We start from the raw sequence: 21,356 nt of genomic DNA on the forward strand, positions 1-21,356 counted from the left end.
TCTTAAGAACTTCCACTGTTGTCTATATAAAATATATATAAAAAACATATATTTATGGATCGCCACTAATAAAATATCCTTAAAAGTCCATTTCTAGATCATCATCATTGATATATATAGTGCTTGAGAAATAATAACAAATTATGAGAACACATTTAATAAAAATGCAAAATTTACAAAACACGACTAGATAAATATTAATTTAAGAAATATGAACACAAAATATATAAATTCACTGCCCTACTATTGTATTTTTAGTTCATAATCTTCTATTAGCAAATGCATACTTAACTAAAAATAAAAAAAAATAATATTATAGATTAGAATACCTATATTTACATATAGGGCAAATTTTGGTGATTTGATGCATACATTAATACATATATATATAGGGTGAATTCCATTTACCTCTGCTCAATTTTTTGAATATGATACTCTACCTTTTGAGTTTTTGAAAACTAACACAAAGCCCCCTAAAGTTTAATTTTATTAACAAAATGAACCTTTCATTTGTTGATCGTTAGTCGACTGTAAGTTTAGTGAAAATAAAATAAAATTTATCATTAATAAAATAATAATTTTACCCTTTTACTCAATTTTGATAAGATCATGGCTTTTAAATTCGGGCCAAGACCAATTGGTTTGAATTGGTTCAACCGGAACTGATCAACGGGCTGATTCGGTCAGCACTAGAAAATTGGAAATGAGATTAACTGGAATTAACTTGGTCGACTTAGCTCGAACTAGGGTCAAAGTCCAGTCAAACTGATTGAGGAGAAATGCTCTAAAAAAAGATGAAAATTACTAGTGTCCTCCTTCATGAGGTATCCTACCCTACCACCAAGCAAGATTATATATAACTAGTAATACACAACATCACGTACTTATATAAATATTTTAACAAAAAAAAAATTATAATAATATTATAATAACTGTAAAGAATATAAAAAATAAATAAATAAATAAATAAAAATTTTATTTAGATAGTTGCTAGATTTTCTTGGTTTTAATTAACTAATGACTTTAATTAATTTTTTTATAAAATATGTATATGAGATTGGAGTGATAATATTTTTTCTAATATATATATTATACAAATATATAAATAAATATATTATAATGTGATGCTTATATCACCGATTTGACCACTAGTCTAACCAATCTGGTGGCTTCACCTGAATGGTCATCGGCCTAGGTTTTAAAAAGCATGGATAAGATAAAATAAGAAAATGATATCAATTAATAAATTAAGTTAGAAAAATTGGTCAGTTAATTACAATATGTTTTGAAAATTAAATTATAAGAGAATCCAACACCTAACAACTAAGTCGGACCAATCAATTGACATAAGCATAGCAATATAATTAAATTATTATTATTTTAAAAATAAAATTATAATAAATAAATAATGCTAATAATTCAGAAAATGTACTTAAATAATTATATTGTCACAAAATATTTTCTATATACATTTAATGAAAATTGTATGACTAAATACATCTTTAACAAATAAAATATAATTTTTAAAAATGAGCTTGGATCGAGTGGTTGTTCAAATTGTAGCTTGCTTTCTAAGGCTTATTGAATATTATATTTAATAGCATAACAACTTAAATAAAATCAAGAAAAGTTGGTGAATTATCTCAAATTTTCTTTATCCATTTAACACTCATATTTTACACACAGAAAAACAAGCATCCAATTTTATAATTTTAATTTATATAGAATAAATTTTAAATATTTAGTTTGTCTTTTTTTTAGCACTATGTTTAGTAAGTTATTTGAATTTAAAAATATTGAATTGTATTTTATTTGTTTTATGAAGCGTTTATTTAAGCTAGATTTTTTTTCTTTTATTTATTTGAGGGAGGGGGGAAGAAGAGAGGGAGATAAGTATAGAGAGAGCCCCCATGCCCCATATTTAAAATCATCGAGCTTTTTTTTTTTTTTTACAAAAATATTATTTTTTTATTTAAAAAACATAATTGTATGATAGTTATATAGAATTATGGTAAAGCATAACCGACTCTCCAAAAGCTCATAGCAAAACCATAATCAACTTTTAGAAAGTGAGTTATTGTGAGGCCCAACATGCATGAATTATGTGTGTCCAAAGATAGTCAGCTCAAAATCGACTTCCACAAGTTAGTTTATTAATAAGTCCTTTCCTTAGGCACTTTATAATCTATCGGGTTTCCATAAGATTGTTTATTAACATGCCTTACGCCTAATTTTTTTTTTTCACATAAATGTATTTCCCTCAAATTTTGTAACCAATTGAATTTTTCCATAATTTTATAACGCCTCTTCATGTCATGTTTAACAAGCTTTTGAAAATAATTTTGAATGCAAGCTTGCCTGCCTCTCTCTTTCTCTATATTATCTTTCCTTACCCCTCTATTTTACTCTTTGGTGGTGCCAAAATGTGCCTCAACAGCAGCAGTTCTAAGCCATCAATGCTCAATGGGGCAAAGAGATGGAGAGAGAGGTGGGACATGCTGAAACTAGGTGTGACACTTGGCAACACAACAACCACCTCATAACTTTGTAGACCAGCAATCGGCACCTGACAAACAAATGGAAGCACTACAAGACCCTTGTCACCATTGACTATGATAGTCTTGTCATGTTTCTAACCTAGAAGGGGACACTTAGTAGGCAGTTGGCAGTAAGTAGCTGTTATCTTGTCTTGGCTTAACTAGACTTATAATGACAAACCAAGATATGTAATTGTGTTGTTAAACGTGTATACAGGTATTACGGTATAAAAGCAAAATGAAGATGCAAATTGGAACATGAAGCACACAAATAAATGAAAGATGGTTGTTGAATAATACCTTGGATGAAGACCAAGTTTAAGGATATGAAGACCTAGTTAGTTTATCATGTGTATTGTAAACTGGATTTCATGCAAGTACATCTCAATTGGTTCTTGTTACGAAACTCTTAGGTTATTTATTTGAACCCTAGATACCTTCTAAAGTCTTACAAAATATTTTTCAAAGTCCAAATGTTATTTCAAAAGATTAAAATCATTTTTGGAATTTAAAATATAAAGGAATTTGAATTTATGAACAACACGGTTTGGCATTGTTGGCCTAACAAGGCTTAATCCTGTTTTAATAATGACAAACTAAGGAATCTAATTGTGCTATCAAGTGTACTTACAGGTATTATAGCTTACAAGCACAATGAACGATGTAAAGCCATGAAGAACACACGTAAAATGAAGAATGACAACTGAAGAAGAAGCTTGGATGAAGATCAAGCTTGATGACATGAATACTAAGATCGTAATTCGTGTGTATCGTAATATAAGTCTCATGTAAGTACTTCTCAAACTTATGTTTGTTGTGAAACTCTTGGGATTAATTACTGGACCTAGACACCTATTTTAACAACTTGGAAAATATATTTACAAAGTCCAAATATCTTTTCAAAAAGATACAAATAAGTTTTGGAATAAAAAATAAAAAGAACATTGAATTTTAGGGTGTTCGGGCACCTGAGGCTTATGCTTAGTTGACTGAATGCAACAGTTTGAACAAACTGATCTGACATCAGTGACAAAATAGAAATTCTAGGTTGATTTTTTTGACTATCTTGTGCCAAATTTTAAATAATCTTTTAAAATTAGGTATGAAAAATTTTGGACAAAAACTTTTGAGATTTGATATAAAATAAATACAAATTTATTGGTTTCAAAAATTTCAAAGACATTTCCTACTATCTGAACATTGTCCTCTTTCATTAGTAAAGAAGCATAGTCATAAATTGACGCTCCCCTCCTCATGCCCCTCCCAATTACAACCAATAATTGAAATGAAATAAATTTAAAGCTGTGTTTGAAAGTATAAATTCGAATAGTTCAATATCTAAAATCCAATACGATTGCTTAAGAAAAAAAAAATTCACTTCTCAACCAATGAGAACAATTTATACCCAATAAAGGGTGTCCTCAACTTACGCCCAATCATTTAGGTCTTATTTTGGAACTCAAAAAATATAAAGAAAAGAAAAGTAAAATATAAAGAAATCTATTTTTTTTTGTTTGATTATTACAAAAAGTGAAATATATATATATATATATATATATATATATATATATATCAAATTAAGGAATAAAAATTGAATTTTACAATATTAATGTTTTATTTATTAGAAGAAATTTTCATTTTTAGTAGTGTATAGCATAGAGAGGAAATATAGTGAACACTAAATTTTCTCCTTTTTTTTTTTCCAATAAAAATCTTTGATACCTTTTCTATTTGTTAATTACATGGGGTGTCCTATCCGTAAGACCTTTCACTAAGGTCCATACGTACCCTTCAGAGGTCGTGCTGGTCAAGTGAGTCCAGGTACACCATCAGCCACAAGGGCTTACACCAAGCTCAGCCACCGGCTTATGATTAAACCAAGTCTGCAAATTAAGTGATGATGCGATGACCCATATCAGATTCTGCATGCCACATGGCGACCCATCAGCCAATCAGGCGACTTCTCAAACTGAATAAGAGCTTTAGTCTTAGCTATCCGTCAAGATAAGCCCATTGACACATTAATAGCTTCAACACACTCCAAATCAAACAGAACAGCACACCGGAATGTTGAGGATCTCATGCTTCCCAAATATAGCAGCACTGACCCTTGATTGTAGAGATTCGTTTCCATAATATTTGTAATCTCACTTAATTGTAATTATCTCTTCTAAATATAAATATCGCAATCCATAGCCATGGTTTCTTCACATGGTATCTGCCTAAAGCACAGAACACACTGCAGGGCAAAAAATAAAATAAAAATCAGCTAATAAGTTAAAATGGCTTCCATTACCTATGCTTCCTCTGCTGTGGTTGTTGTGAAACTTGAGATTGTTCCACCTAACTTTACCACAGTTACAATTGTACAGGTAAATAGAGAGTGAATAATTGTGCAAAATTACACCAGGTAAATTCCCAGGGAAGTGGGGGGTCACAACGGACCGCTTAAATCCCTCTTTCCTAGACAAAATTTTCCTTAGACATGTAATTAACACAATATATTACTACAACTATACCCGACAAAAGTTAACTACTGAATAGATAAATGGAAGAACACCAGAATTAACGAGGTTCGGCTAATTGTGCCTACGTCCTCAGACACTATCAATCAATATTTCTCTATTGTAGAAATATTACAAAATGAGAGAGAGAAGAGAGAATGTGCCTAAGAGAGAAGTAGGCAAATTTTGGGGATGAGAATACAAATGGAGGTGATGGGTTTATATAGGTTAGGAAAAACCACTATTACAACCACTAATCACCTACCTTTGAAAAATTAGCCCACCATTGAAGACTTCAATGGCAATTGTAGGCTTCTAGAATGAGCCATATTTCAACAAATCTCCACCTTGGCGAAATTCCATCTCTTAACATCTCTCATAGATTCCATAATGTCTTCAAACGCACTTGTAGCGCAAATCTTTCAATTTTTAACAATGTTGATCAAGTTTAAGCAATGTTGAAACTTGACCACTGTTACCACTTTTGTCATCATATCAGCAGGATTCTCAATGGTTCGAATCTTCTGGATTACTACTCCACCTTCTTCCAGAATTTCTCGAACAAAGTGATATCGAACGTCGATGTGCTTTGTCCTTGAATGGTAGACTTGGTTCTTTGCTAGATGGATAGCACTTTGGCTATCACAATGCACATTGATGTGCTTCTGTTCAATTCCCAAATCTTTCATCAATCCTTGAAGCCAAATTGCCTCCTTCACAGCCTCTGTGACTGCCATATACTCTGCCTCTGTAGTGGACAAAGCAACTGTTGACTGTAAAGTAGACCTCCAACTAACTGGTGCTTTTGCAAGAGTAAAAACATAGCCAGTAGTTGACCGACGCTTATCCAAATCACCAGCATAGTCAGAATCACAATATCCAACAATACTATGATCATCTTGCTTATCCTGCTCAAATATTAGTCCAACATCTACCGTATACAAAATGTATCGTAGAATCCATTTCACAGCTTGCTAATGTTCCTTTCCAGGATCATGCATATACCTGCTCACAACTCCAACGGCTTGTGAAATATCGGGCCTTGTACACACCATGGCATACATTAAGCTACCAACAATACTTGAATACGGTACTTTTGACATGTATTCTCGTTCTGCTTCAGTTTTTGGAGACATAGATGCATTCAACTTGAAATGAGGAGCAAGTGGAGCAAGTGGAGTACTAACAGGTTTTGACTTCTCATCCATACCAAAACGCTTCAGTACTTTCCTCAAATATTGTTTTTGAGTCAAACAAAGCCTCCCCAATTTCTTATCTCTACTTATCTCCATACTGAGAATTTTCTTTGCTTCGCCTAGATCCTTCATCTCAAACTCCCTATTCAACTGAGCCTTCAGTTTGTCAATTTCTGTCTGACTTTTGGAGGCTATCAATATATCATCAACATAAAGAAGAAGATATATGAAAGATCTATCTTGTAGCTTGCAAAAATACACACAGTGATCATATTTGCTTCTTCTGTACTTTTGCCCCATCATAAACTTGTCAAATCGTTTATACCACTGCCTTGGGGATTGCTTTAATCCATACAACGATTTTTCAAGTTTGCACACCATATTTTCTTTTCCAGCAACTTTGAAACCTCCTGGCTGAGTCATGTAGATTTCCTTTTCCAAGTCTCCATGTAAAAATGCAGTTTTTACATCTAATTGAACTAGTTCCATATCCAATTTTGCTACCAAAGCCAATAAAATTCTTATGGAGGAATGTTTTACTACTGGAGAAAATACCTCATTGTAATCAATTCCCTCCGTTTGTGCATAGCCTTTAGCCACCAACCTTGCTTTGTAGCAAACACTATTCTTGTCAGGAAATCCATCTTTCTTTGTATATACCCATTTACACCCAATTGCCTTCTTTCCCTTCAGAAGACTAACAAGCTTCCATGTTCGATTCTTATAAAGGGACTGCATTTCTTCATTCATGGCTTCCCTCCACTTTTCTTCTTCCGAACTTTGGATTGCTTCATTGTAAGTAACAGGAGTATCATCGTTTGCAATTGGAGATGCGTAAGCCACCATGTCAACAAAGCGAGCAGGCTTTCTAATTTTTCTCTTTGGCTTACTCAATGCAATAGATTCATGTTGCTGTGGAGGTTCTTGGGTTGAAACTTCTTCTACAGGCGACTCTTCTTCTACCATAGGAGAGTCTTCATTTTCTGGGTAAACAATTCTTCTATCAAACTCCACCTGTTTTGGAGCACCATCTTTTTGCTCAACACTTTCTGTTGTCACCTTTCTTAAAAAAGTAGATTCATTAAAGGTAACATCCCTGCTGAAAATTATTTTCTTTGTTTCTGGACACCAAAGACGATATCCCTTTACTCCATAGGTGATTCCCATAAAGATTGCTTTCTTAGCCCTCGGATCCAGCTTTGATTCCTTGACATGATAGTAGGCAGTGGAACCGAATACATGTAAGGAATCATAATCTATAGCAGGCTTTCCAAACCATTTCTCCAATGGTGTTTTACCACAAATAGCAATAGATGGTAGGCGGTTGATGAGGTGGCAGGCATATGTTACAGCCTCAGCCCAAAATTCTCTACCCAACCCAGCATTGGATAACATACACCGAACCTTCTCCAACAATGTTCGATTCATACGTTCTGCCACTCCATTCTATTGTGGTGTACTTCTCACTGTGAAGTGTCGTATAATACCTTCATCTTCGCAGACTTTAAGAAATGGATCACTTCTATATTCTCCACCATTATCTATACGGAGGGGCTTGATCCTTCTGCTTGTTTGAGTTTCCACCATATATTTCCATTTGAGGAAGACTCCTAACACTTCATCCTTAGTTTTCATAGTATACACCCATACTCTTCGAGAAAAATCGTCAACAAAGGTCACATAGTAGTGTTTTCCTCCCAGTGAAGTTGTCTTGGGAGGTCCCCACACATCAGAGTGAACATAATCCAAAATACCCTTGGTATTATGGATTGCAGTACCAAATTTCAGTCTTGTTTGCTTCCCTTTGATGCAATGTTCACAGAAATCTAGCTTGCAGATCTTTACTCCCTTTAATAATCCTTAATTTGTAAGAAGTCCCAAGGATTTTTCACCTGCATGCCCCAAGCGTATATGCCATAACCTAGTTGCTTCTATGGCTTTATCATCAGAAGAAACTGTTGCTGCCGTCCCAATAACTGTACGACCTTGATAGTGATACAAGTTATTGTTCTTCCGAATTCCCTTGATTACCACGAGTGCACCAGAGATGATCTTCATGACTCTGTTTTTTGCTGTTACTTTGAATCCCTTTGATTCAAGGGTTCCCACAGAAATAAGATTCTTCATCAAACTTGGTACATATCTAACGTCTGTCAATATTTTGATTGATCCATCTTGATTCCTCAAGCGGACTGAACCAATCCCATGTGTGGTAAGAGGGACATCATTTGCTGTGTAGACGACTCCACCTTCTAGTTCTTTAAAATCAAAAACTAATCCCAATTGGGACACATATGATGGCTACACCCAGAATCGAGTAGCCATATACTCAAAGAACTAGTTGATGGCGTAGCAGCAAGCGAAAGATCTGACCTCCCATCTTCGTACTCAGCCACATTTGAGATGGCCTTTCCTTTATCAGGTTTGCCTTTATTCTTTAGCTTCGGACAGTATTTCTTCCAGTGCCCCTTTTCCCGATAAAAGGCATATTCATCTTTGTTTGGTCTGGACCTTGACTTGGATCTCTCTTTCTTTCTACTATTCTGGCCTTGTGAACGGCCTCGAACTACTAGAGCCTCATTGGCTCCACTTGTGCTTTCAAGCTTGTCCTTCTTCCTCAATTCATAGCTGTACAAAGCAGCACAAACCTCGCCAAGAGACACTTTATCCTTTCCATGGAGCAGAGTAGTTTCAAGAAACTCAAACTCCTCAGGAAGGGATCCCAACAACATCAAAGCCAGGTCTTCATCTTTAAAAGTCTCATCCAGATTAACTAGATCAGTAACCAACCTATTAAAGTTGGTGATATGATCATTCATAGTGGTACCCGAGACACAAGTGAAGCGAAATAGTCTCTTCTTCATATGGAGTTTGTTCTGAGAGCTTTTCTTCAAAAACTTCTCCTCCAGTGCCTTCCACAACTTGTTTGCAGAAGTTTCCTTACAGAATGCATACTTCTGCTCTCTTGAAAGACACGATCGAATTGTACCACATGCTAACCGATTGATGGTCCCCCATTCTTTCTTCTCAATATCTTCTGGTTTCTCTTCTTCAATGGCAATGTCTAGACCTTGCTGAAAGAGAGCGTCTAGAACCTCACTTTGCCACATACCAAAATGACCGGTGTCGTCAAAAATCTAGACTGCAAATCTGGCATTTGTCACAGTAGTTCTTGCCAAAATAGACGAGTTTGATGTGGATGCTTTTGCACTATCTGCCATCTCTGCCATAAATGCTATTCAATAGTTGCCGATGCGGAATGCCAATAGCCCAAGGAAAACTTTTCTGATGTGGAAGATCAGACTAAGCTGGAACCACAGAGCATACTAAGAATAACCTTGGCTCTGATACCAATTGTTGTGAAACTCGAGATTGTTCCACCTAACTTTACCACAGTTACAATTGTACAGGTAAATAGAGAGTGAATAATTGTGCAAAATTACACCAGGTAAATTCCCAGGGAAGTGGGGGGTCACAACCGACCGCTTAAATCTCTCTTTCCTAGACAAAATTTTCCTTAGACATGTAATTAACACAATATATTACTACAACTATACCCGACAAAAGTTAACTACTGAATAGATAAACGGAAGAACACCAGAATTAACGAGGTTCGGCTAATTGTGCCTACGTCCTCGGACACTATCAATCAATATTTCTCTATTGTAGAAATATTACAAAATGAGAGAGAGAAGAGAAAATGTGCCTAAGAGAGAAGTAGGCAAATTTTGGGGATGAGAATACAAATGGAGGTGATGGGTTTATATAAGTTAGGAAAAACCACTATTACAACCACTAATCACCTAACTTTGAAAAATTAGCCCACCATTGAAGACTTCAATGGCAATTGTAGGCTTCTAGAATGAGCCATATTTCAACAGTGGTAGCCGTCTTGATCTTCTCCCAGGAAGGTTCTCTAAATACCCATAACACGAAATGGGTTGATTAGCAAATACTGATAGAAACACAAATGGTACTATTTTGAATGATCACACATATATAAACATAGACAGAATGAAAGTTTGATATGATGCTAGTCATGTGTGCATAATCAATTTGGTTGGCTTTGAACAAATAATTCTCTGCTTCAGTGATTCTTTAGTTCGAATCTTTTCTCACACTGCATGTTTGTATAGAGGCAAATAAAAAATGTAGTTAAATTAGCTAACACTGAATATTTCCTCTGATTGAGTATATAGTGAAATAGAAACTGAACATGATCATTGTACTGAATGAATGTACCTTTAATCAGTTCCCAAAAGAGTGGATCTGTTCTTGGGGCAACCAAGGCATCCTTCTTTGGACGGAGAAAACTGAGAGCGAGGAAGTATACAGCACCAACCAGAACACGGTCTCTTTCTGTATGTGCTGCAGCAACAGACCTAGACAGGCCTCTCTGGTTCCCAGGCAGCACCCCTCCTCCTTGGCTCGATAGCAGGTTCAGTACTGGTTTTCTTTCTTACATTTCTGTGCTCTGTATTTTGCAACTATGTTCCTAGAATATTTTCTAAATCCTGCACGGCAGCCTCCCCGGAGACTTTGGTTTTGATCCTCTAGGTCTCGGTAAGTCAAGGCAGTACCATCCAATTTAGCTCATCATCTGGTTCTTTAAGTATCTGATCACTGACAGCCTCATCAACCCTTGATTATGTCTTGAATAGGATCTGATGCAGAGAATCTGAGATGGAACCAACAAGCAGAGCTTGTACACTGTAGATGGGCTATGTTAGGCGTTGCAGGTATTTTCACTACTAACCAGGCAACAAAAAACTCCTACCCTTCTTAATACCTTGCGACGACTCTAGTCAACGGTTCTCTTGCCCTTAACTATGTGTACAAGACGATGGTTCTATAGACCATGCTACGCATTATATGAATTTTCAATTATCAACCTTACTCAAAATCTCATACGCGTCATGCTATTGGTTGGTTGATCTTCAATGCCATAATAATGAATTTTAGAAGAGTTCTTCTATGCGTAAATATAAATTTACAAAAAACTGCAATTCAATATCTATATGCATCAATAAAATGGGGAAGAATACAATGATCCTATTGACTTTTTGAGTCCGTTCTTTGGTTTTGATTATGACAAATGGCATATTACTAATGTGTGTGCCAGGTACTTGAAAAGGTCATTATTTCAATGCACACACATGAGAAAGGATTGTTGGAAGCCTAAAAGACTTAAAGATCATACCCTATGCAGAATCCGAAGAGCAGAAGATTGAAGAAGAAGATTATTATTGTAAATGCATTTATGTTTTAAATTTGATCTGTAATAATTTATATCGGTCTGTAATAATCTCTACATGTCATGCATGTGGGTAATCGTAAGTTCAATAAGACTATAGTTTGACCATAGGGACTGAAAGACCTTAGGGTAACACCGAATTCTTGGGACCATTTCAAAACGGCCTCAGTAAGACCCTAGTATGACTTTAGGTCCAACACTCATGCACCTATATCATACAAACTTGAGGAGTGTTAAAAATGCATTTAATTGAATCATATTAGGGAGTTTGAGAGAGCTAGGGCGACCAAACCCCAGGAGTTCAAAACTCCTCGGGCACCCGAACTGTTGAGAAGTCAACAGTTGACTTAGGCTCTCGGGCGACTGAACATATTTGTGCATACCTTCCCCGGGAGCCCGAACCACCTAAAAAGGACCTCTCACCAACTCAGGCTACCGAGTATTTTAGTTCAAATTGGCATTGGGCGACCGAACACATGCGTTCGAGCTACCAAACTTAGGACCGGACACCCAAACCTACGAACAAATGTTTCTGACTTTTGTTTGGGCTACCGAACGTACACTCGGGCCGCCAAACCATTTTCAAGGCCTTTTAAAAATGTGTCTGTTCAGGAGACCAAACCTCGAATCAGCCACCCGAACCTTGTCTAGTTAAAATTATTTTAACCGAGGTAAAATTAAGTTAATTTGGGTTAATAGTGCTTAAGCATTTTTGAATTTTTCTAATAATACCCAATAGGTCTCAAACGGTTATATTTTGGACATTGTCTATAAATATGAGTTCATTTGTGAGGATTAGCAGGAGATTAAGAAAATCATTAGCCAAAATTCTCTCAAACCCAAAATCCCATTTTGCCTAACTCTCATACCTTCATTCCATTGATTAATCTTAACTTTGTGAGAGTTCTTGCTTAGGTTATTCCTTAGTATTATTGCTCATACTCCCATCACTTTGCTTGGTTGATTGGTATTGATAAATCTCGTGTTGGGAAAAAACCTAGTAGCTTAAGGATCTTTGCATTGTCATTGTAAAATTCCTATAGCTTGAATTTGGTGTGCAAAGTAATTTTCTATAAACTAAAATATTTTCAAACTACTATTGTGCTCATTAAATTGATAGAAAATCTTTTGAGTTAAGTTTGAATATTTGATTAACATCTTTGAAACTCTGATCTGCTATTGAGATTTCATTTAACTTGTTTCAAAGATACAACTTGCTTAGAACACTCTTGTTGAGTGTTATTTGCACATTTATTCACATCACTAAGCTTACATTACCTATATTATTGATGTGTATGTGATTGCGCGTATTGGGTATATATCTACTTTACATGAAAGCATAATCACTGTACCAGTCTAATTGAGAAAAATACTGTTGTATTCCAGGCGTGGCTTAAAGGGGCAGTAATCCAGCCCGGTAAGGACTGTTAGGGCCTTCTCCGCCCCACAAGGAGAATTTGTAAAGGTTGAGGTCGGCCCTGTGCTAATTGACCTAGTTGTATTAGGTACCGCTCCACCCATTAAGTGAGCATTATTGGAATTCTCGGCCTTGCGAGCTAGAGGTGGGGAAGTAGGCACAATTGGCCGAACCCCAATAACATTTCTTGTGCGTGCTTGCAATTTCTGAATTTTAAATTCCAGTACATGAATATTTATATTTTACTATTGTGAATGATTGGATTTATAATTGCATAGACAGACCCTAGGTTGAGTAATACTGCTGTTAAATCGATTGACCTAAGCGATAATTTTTAAATATCCAATTCACCCCCCTTCTTGAGAATACACCAAAGTTAACAAATCCCATTTTTCATAAAAGAAAGAAAATAAATAAATAAAAAAATTGTACCTTTATAAATGTATTTGCTCAAATTAATAAGGGCATTTATAAATGTCTATATAAAAAAATAAGTAGACATATCTAGAATTTAAAGAAGTAAATTTTGAATACAATCAAAATTTTATTTGTTGCACCCCATGACCTCCCCTTTCTTCTTGAGCAACCCTTGACGTGCCATCCAATTTATCAAGCTCAAATCGGGATCTATAACGGGTCGACCTTCTAGGAGCATTCAGAGTCGTTTGAAATTGATTGCATTCAAGAGGCATTATGCAATGTATTGATTGGGCAATCAAAGCAGCTTCCCTGATGGATTTCGAAACCCGAAGGAGTTGCTTCAGATCAACAAAATTGGTTAGATAAAAAATGCTAATTAGAAGGTCCTCCCACAAGCTCTCAAGGTCCTCCCACAAGCTCTCAAGCGTGGGCGTTATCCCTACCAAAAAACCCTAACCCTTCTTCAAAATTCTCTCTCTTGCTTCACCTCCATTAAACACAAGCAGGGAGGTAGCCAGAGGCAAAGTCGGTGCTCGCGCTAAGATACGTGGGATCCAAGATTTCTAAACCCCACTGAACCCAACGTTGGACCGAACCCCCAACCAAGTCCTGACTGAACTGAACCTGAACTAGATCCTAGAGCCCACCTATTTTAAACCCCCAAAGCCCAACTCACTTAAATTGTTTTAATCCCCCAGAGCCTAAACATTTTTTTAAACCTCTAGCCCATGTGTTTTAAAAAGAAATCACAGGTCCATTTGTTTTAAAGAAAAATCCAAACCCATTTGTATTAAAAAGGAACTGAAGCCCATTCTGTTTTAAAAAGACACTAGGCCCACTTTAAAAGAAACCCAAGGCCCATTCATTTTTAACCCAAAGCCGACCTTTTTAAAACCAGAGCCCGTGTGTTTTAAAACCAGAGCCCAATAACCTTTTTTTTTTTTAACCAGCATCCAGATGTTATAAAACCAGAGCCCACCCATTTAAAATCCCAAGCCCACCAAATCTTTTTAAACTAAGAGCCCCTGAAAAAGAAATAAATAATTAAAAGGCCCATTATTTTAAGCCCGAACTTGACACGTGTCAGAGCCCACTAGGCCCACTTGGAGCACATCCAAGTCCACACAAACCTAGTGGTTGACTCGTACGAGTTAATCCAGTAAGAACTCAACAGATTAGGGTTCGAACGAGTCGACTCGTCCCTGAACCCTAACCCTAGAATCTGTGAAACCCTAGACTCGAACTAGCACTTAATCCACATGCAACAAAGAATTGAGTTTCTTCCCGGTTTATCTTTTTTTTTAAAATATATTAAATAATACATTTTTTGGAAAAATAATTCCCGGAATGACTCTAATGTAATCTCACTACTTGGTCCAACGAGATTTAAACGGCAAAGGGAATTCATGTGTTGACGCGTGGTGGCCAAATCTCACTGGATGGAGTAGCGAGATTTAGCCATCCAACGAGATTTGCATGGATTAAAATAAGTCTCAAAGTTTGTGAGGAGTTTGTAGTTTTTGTAACTAGGTTTGGTTTGGCACTTGATCAGGAACTTCTGAAGTTTCTGTACTGGGTTTTCTCTTTATTGTCAGCATGCAGAGTTCCTGAGATGCTTGCAGTTGTGTTTTTCCTGATAAGAAGGCTCTCCAGTTCAATTCATGTCTGTACATTTCAGTTTAGTTCAGGTTAGCACTTCTCTGACCTGTTTTGACCAATTATGGTTGTTGGGAATTGTTGCTGGGAAAGGAGGTCTAATCGTCTGACGACCTTGGAAGCTGCTGCTTTGGATATGTAATCTCATTGTGGTCTAATTATTATTAAAAGGGTTCTTGCAATTCATGCTTACCGAATGTGCTGTAGGTGAGAAAATGCTAATGCAGTGGTTAAAATTCTGATGTCCTGAAGATGGTTAAGTTTTGCTGCTAAAGAGTGGTGTTGTTATGTATGATTTTAGATTTTTAATTAGTTGAAACTTCAGTTGTTGCTGCTTCTTGATGCAGACTTGAGTTGTAAGTCTTGTGAAGTTTTGCTTGAAGGGCTGTGTTTTCTAATGAGGTTCAGAAGTTCTCTGGTTCAGCCCGGAAGGTGCAATGATGGTGCTTTAATTTTGTTTCGAGGAACTAATCTCTGATAGTGAGGAATTAATTCTACAGGCGGTTGTTAGTTCATCTATAGCTAACTATCTATGTTTTATGTATCTACATATATTTTAGTTATTTATGTATATATTTAAAAAAATTCTGAAGGTGTTGGAAATTCATGTTCTTTTATTTTTTTTATAAGATCATGAGATCTCCCCTTGGAGTTCTCTCTGATGGCATTCTAGTTGGAGATATTGGCTTGGATGTTAAAAGTACTTGTCCTTTCATTACTTGGGGCTCTTTTGATTGGATGTATGCTTATTCTGGCTTATGGTTGGTCTTCTATTAGATGGTTTCTTCATCAAGGTTTTCTGGGTTTGATTCTCTTTGGGAGATGGATTGTACCTCTGTCCTTTGATGCTATCTATCGTTCTACTTCATCATGGTCTTTGGACTTCCTTCTCAATCATCAACTTGGATTAAGCCTCTTCCTATGATGTTGATTTTTGTTTGATCGCCTTCTCCAGAAATGATCGTAGCTGATGCTCAGTCTACCTTCATTAGTTCTTTATGGTGGTGGTTCGAGTTCAGCTGAAGCAATATAGATTGTTCTGGTGATAACTGGCCTCTCTAGTTATCCTGGTTTTTTCTGAAGGCTTAAAAAAAATTCATTTCTTTCTTTTTGTCTCTCTCGTTCCTCCTATCGATCAGACACCGCTTGTACTTTCATCGGAAAACAAACCGGGATATATATTTTTTAACATGTGTATGCATTTTTTGAATTTTGCAGAATAGAGCATGTGCAGTTAAACAAGAAGGACGGGGTGGCGAAGGTGACGGGGACGGCGCTATGCGTGGCGGGGGCGACGGTGATTACTCTGTACAAAGGGCCGACGATATACACTATAAAAAATTTGATTTTTAATGATGAAACTATTAGTAACGGATTCAATTTCGTCACTAAAAGTGGGTATTAGTGACAGTTTTAGCAACCGTCACTAATACGATACTATTAGTGATAGATTTGAAACCGTCACTAATAGTTTCATCACTAAAACCCAAAAATATCGCGGGAAAATATTTTTTGCGTAGAAATTATCCCGGAAAAATATTAGCGACTATTTTTGCGATATTAGTGACGGATTCAATCCGTCACTAAAAGAAACTTATTAGTGACAATTAAATAACCGTCACTACTATTATTTAAAACAAATAAAAAAATTTTATTTCAGAGTATTAGTGACAAATTGGAAGATTTTGTTGACCTGATAGGTCACATCTGGTTTTGATAATGACAAGTACTTGTTATATTTGACAGGTATCTGAGAACATGTGCTGGTATACAATTCGCAAATCAAAATGATGGCACAAGAAGTAGAGATTGAAGGTCCTAAAGACTTTATTTGTATTGTATTTAAATTCACTATTTATTATGGGTTTGTAATAATAAATAGTATCTAGGTTGTAATAATCAAATGCATCATATGCATGATATGATAGATAAGCTCAAACGAAAAAGACCTATAATGACCCTAGGACACTCATACATGTATAAACATAATGTGTTTATAAGGATAGGGTGATTACATAAGGAAATAGAACTGAAATGCATTAAAAATGCATATTCGATCAACCGCACCTTCACAATGAAAATCTTTCGGTTGACCGAACCGATCACCAGGTCAACTGTTTGATCATGGCATGGTAGATCGAACCCTGCCCAGTTCAAATCACCCAGTCGACCGAACTCTCTCTCAGTCAACAGTTTGACCATACGGTCGACTGCACCTATTGCTTAAGCTAACCACCTGGTCGACTGAGTTCCCACGTGTGTTTGGCCAACTGCCCGGTCGACCGAACCACTTAGTTCAAATCCACATGGTCTATCGAATTGCGTGAAAATGAAAAATCGCCTTTGGGAAGCCTATTCTAGTCGACCGAACTTCCAGTTCAAATTTTACCCGGTCGACCGAACTTCCTTACTGGGTCAACCAAACCTCACGTCCGGTCGATTGGTGCTCTCGGGTTACCATATAATTTTTTAAATGGGGTTAATTGAGTTAAAATGGTTTAAAACAATACTAATAATCCCCTATGTATCCTAGATGGTTATAATCATGGGGTAGCCTATATATACCCCCTCATTTGAAAAGATTAGTGATTGATTAGCAAACTTGATTAGTGAAAATTCTCTGAAATCCAAAATCTCTCATACTCACTTCCAAGCATCCTACACTCATACTTACCTTACCATATTGCCAAAAATCCGTTTGTAAGTGTGAATTGAGTGTTTTTACCTTAAAGGTTTGCTCTCTCTAATTTGTGATTAATTGAGATTATTTTGTTTGAAAACAAGACGTTAAGTTTTTCTTAGGAGACTTTATCAATAAGTCTTCCCTAAGAAAACTTCACTTGAGCTTTTGAGTGTTGCATTATTATTGCAATACCTTAAGGAGTTCTCATTCGATTTTGGTTGTTAAAAATATTTTCAAATCATTTTCAAATATCTCGTGTATTTCATTTTGAGAAAAATTCTTGGAAAGATATTTGCTTATGTTCTAATGATCTTTGTTGCACTATTCTTTGATTAGTATTATGTTTTGAACACAAAGATCAAACCATTTTTGCAAACAAAATTTAAATATGTAATAACCCCAAAAATGGTTATACAAGATTAGTGGGGTGATTCAAAAATAAAATAAAATATAATTAATTAAATTTATAAACAAAAAAGAAAAAAAATAATTAAAATTTATTTTTATTTTTATTAATAAATTTATTATTATTATTATTATTATTATTATTATTATTATTATTATTATTATTATTATTATTTCATCATATCTCCTGAAGCTTACTTTAGGAGGATTTCAAAACAAAAAAAAAACATCCAGGGTGGAAAGCTGCGCAGAGCCCCCTCGCCCCCCCTCAGTCTCTCTCTCTCTCTCTCTCCTCTCGTTCTCTCTCCCTCTCTCCTCATTTTTCTGATGGATGCTTGCCCGATCGAGAAAATCAGGAAATACCGTTAGACTCCATTTTCCGCTGCCGTCATATCTATCGGAGCGGATTGGTTTTAGGAGCGGCATAGGCGTATCTCCTGAGGTAAGCTAAATTTCTACTTTTACCTCAATTTCTTGTAAATTTTAAGCCCAATTGACGATCGGACACTACCACGAGAATTTAGGGATAATTCTCTACAAGTCTAACGAAGTGGATTTCTCGTGGGGTCGTTGCAGGCATAACCCCAAATTTGAGATAAGGGGGTTATTAAGGGGCTCATTATTATTTAATTAGTGTTGATTTAGAAATGTTAGAATATTGGGCATTCTAAGGTTGAAATAGGATTTTTGAAATTCAGGGATCGAGTGAGCGCTACGGGTGTAATTTTGAGACCCCGCAAGTATAGTTCAGAAAATCAAGTGAGGATGTTAAATATTAATTTAAACGTTAATTTGAGGTATATGGAACCTAGGGAATGTTATATGGGTATTATTTTGAGAAATGAGTTAATTAATATGGGGAAAACGCGAATTGTAGAATTTGAGTTTCGGACGCCAAGGACGTAGGATCTGAGTTTTAACGAGACTCTCAATAAGTCAGGTAAGGGGAATAAATTAAAGCAGTATTTTTATATTATTGATTGAATGAATATTTGGAAAATAAAGTTATGGTATTTTTTCTTGTGAAATTAATACATTATAAATATTAGATGAAAACTATGTGGCATATGACGCATATTGAAAAATGTGAAATATAATGATGAGTAATTTTTGAGAAAATAATGAAATGAGAATTATTGATATGTTAGTAGGAAATAAAGAAATGTGGTATTTATATGTGAATAGAAATGATTTTTATGAAAATGAGATTGCATAAATTATTGATATAGGTATTTTGAGAAATGTTGAAATATGTGAAACACGATATATGCTATTATAAGATGATGAAATGTGCACAGAAAATGATGGGAACATTTTTATTGAGATGAATTGAGATATACTGATATGAGATTAATAGTGTATATTGATATGAAAATGTTGAAACGTGAAAATGAGAACGTGAATTCTGAAACGTATATACTGAAATGTGAAAATGGGAAATATGAATACTGCAAAATGGGATCATTGAAATATGATTGATGAAATGTTAATACCGCATAATGATTGCGGGTATGTGATAGTAATAACTCTAATGGATGGTTATGGAAACCTGATTCACTCGAAAAATGAGCAGCTCAAAAGTTATCCCAAGTATAGGAGTTACGTCATGTAATATTTAGCCCAAGGGTTAGATCGTCTCCTCAGTGAATGCGTTTTAATATCAAATTTTACGCTTTTCCAATCGAAATTAAGAAAAGAAAAATTTACTGAACATAACTCAGATTCAATTTCCTAGGATTTTCGAGATTTTGTGACGAAATTAAAACAACGTGAAATTTAATTTATGAACCTAACATGCACTAAAGAAACAGGAAACACGCACATTAAAATAGGTGATAACAAAATTAACTGCGGAAAAATAATCTTACATCTAACCATTTAGATAGGGAATAAAACCTTCATTTGAAATTTTGGACAAAAGTCTAAAAACGAAAACTTTATTACGCAAGTGAAACATTCAACCATAAATTTATTAATTAACTACTAACTTAAATTTAAACTTAACACAATCAAGAAACCAAAATTATTTCCAACAATGACATTGAGAACTGACTTAAAAAATAACCCAAACAGAATTTAAGATTGAACAATGAAAAAAAGATTAATAAAACTTCTAACAGAAACTTTAAACAAAACTAAAAGTATTAATAATCCCAACTTTAAATTGAAGAAAAATATAAGCTTGACAATTAAAATAAATCTAACATTAAACTAAGAAAAGAGAGAAGATGAGAGAGAGAGAGAGAGAGAGAGAGAGAGAGAGAGAGAGAGAGAGAGAGATAGCCGAAAATCTGAGAGAGGCCAAGAGTCTTTTGCTGTCTTGCGCACCGCCGCCTCCCACTGCTTCCTCCCCTCTATAAACCCTTCTCCCCTATAAAATATCCTATTCCCTCTCTAATATTTTGCCCTAGCCATGTCGCCTCTTGAGTTTGGTACATGGGCCATTTTTTGGTGGCCCAAGACTCTTTTTTTTCCTTAAGCACTGCACACGGCCCAGCGCAGTAACTTCATTTTCAAGCCCAATTTTGACCTAGTAAAAGTTAGAATTAGAAAAAGGCTATTTCATAATTAATTGTACATATCTTAGTAAGATTTCCAATGCCACTTTAATCACACCAATCTGAGGTCATATGAAAGAGTTATGATTAAAATACCAAAATACGTTCAGGTTGTCTCGTATCAAATTTCGGACTTGTATTGTTGCCCACTTTTCATTGCATGACACGGATTCATGGGCATGAAGCCCACATAGTCTTCTCACACAACACTTGGTTCTCTTTTATGTCTCCTTTAATTTCAAAAATTATCACATTGCATAGTACGAATTCTTCAAGTTTTACACACGCACACAACTTCAAACAACTGCGTGCATGACTTGTCATTTGCAGGCATGTGGCTCACGGTCCAGTCTTCGATATTTGGTTCCATGCACATGACCTTGATTTGAACTCTAGCACACATACACACACTTAAATTTTTAATCTTGACTTTAATGTCCAAAAATTATCATGCAGCAATAAGTTACCAAAAATTCGTAAATAATCGAGTAATGATCCAAATATTGTAATTCAAGCTCAATGTTAAATTATTAAACATAATTAAGTATCTAATTAAAAATATAATCTTTAATGCATGATTTTAAACACCTAATTATGCAATTTAGTATCGTAATCAAAACCCTAATGATGGGTTGTGATATTGAGCACGGTACCATTGCTAGTGGTGTAGTGTAACCACACGAACTCTTGGAGCATGTGGCGTGACAATTGACTGAGCTATTTAGT

At 35.4% G+C, this 21,356-nt stretch overlaps 1 protein-coding gene across 1 annotated transcript; it reads left to right on the top strand.

Moving 5' to 3' along the window:
- Window positions 1–10,469: 10,469 nt before the first annotated feature.
- On the top strand, window positions 10,470–16,797 carry LOC131166774 (chlorophyll a-b binding protein 7, chloroplastic-like). Its single transcript, XM_058125345.1, has 7 exons — window positions 10,470–10,675; window positions 10,763–10,800; window positions 10,899–10,976; window positions 14,924–15,016; window positions 15,332–15,416; window positions 16,203–16,292; window positions 16,731–16,797. The coding sequence occupies exons 1-7, from the start codon at window positions 10,470–10,472 to the stop codon at window positions 16,795–16,797; spliced, it is 657 nt and encodes a 218-aa protein (XP_057981328.1).
- The last annotated feature ends 4,559 nt before the right edge of the window (window positions 16,798–21,356 follow it).

This window comes from Malania oleifera, chromosome 10, assembly GCF_029873635.1.
Source record: "Malania oleifera isolate guangnan ecotype guangnan chromosome 10, ASM2987363v1, whole genome shotgun sequence".
NCBI lineage: Eukaryota > Viridiplantae > Streptophyta > Magnoliopsida > Santalales > Ximeniaceae > Malania > Malania oleifera.

What these genes read in the sequence shown, in the direction of transcription:
- LOC131166774 (XM_058125345.1), top strand. Translation starts at nt 10,470, where the DNA reads ATGAATGTACCTTTAATCAGTTCCCAAAAGAGTGGATCTGTTCTTGGG. An exon ending in GGCTATGTTAGGCGTTGCAG is followed by an intron (nt 10,977 to 14,923) that starts GTATTTTCACTA and finishes CTTTATTGTCAG; the next exon opens with CATGCAGAGTTCCTGAGATG. An exon ending in TCTCTGGTTCAGCCCGGAAG is followed by an intron (nt 15,417 to 16,202) that starts GTGCAATGATGG and finishes TGAATTTTGCAG; the next exon opens with AATAGAGCATGTGCAGTTAA.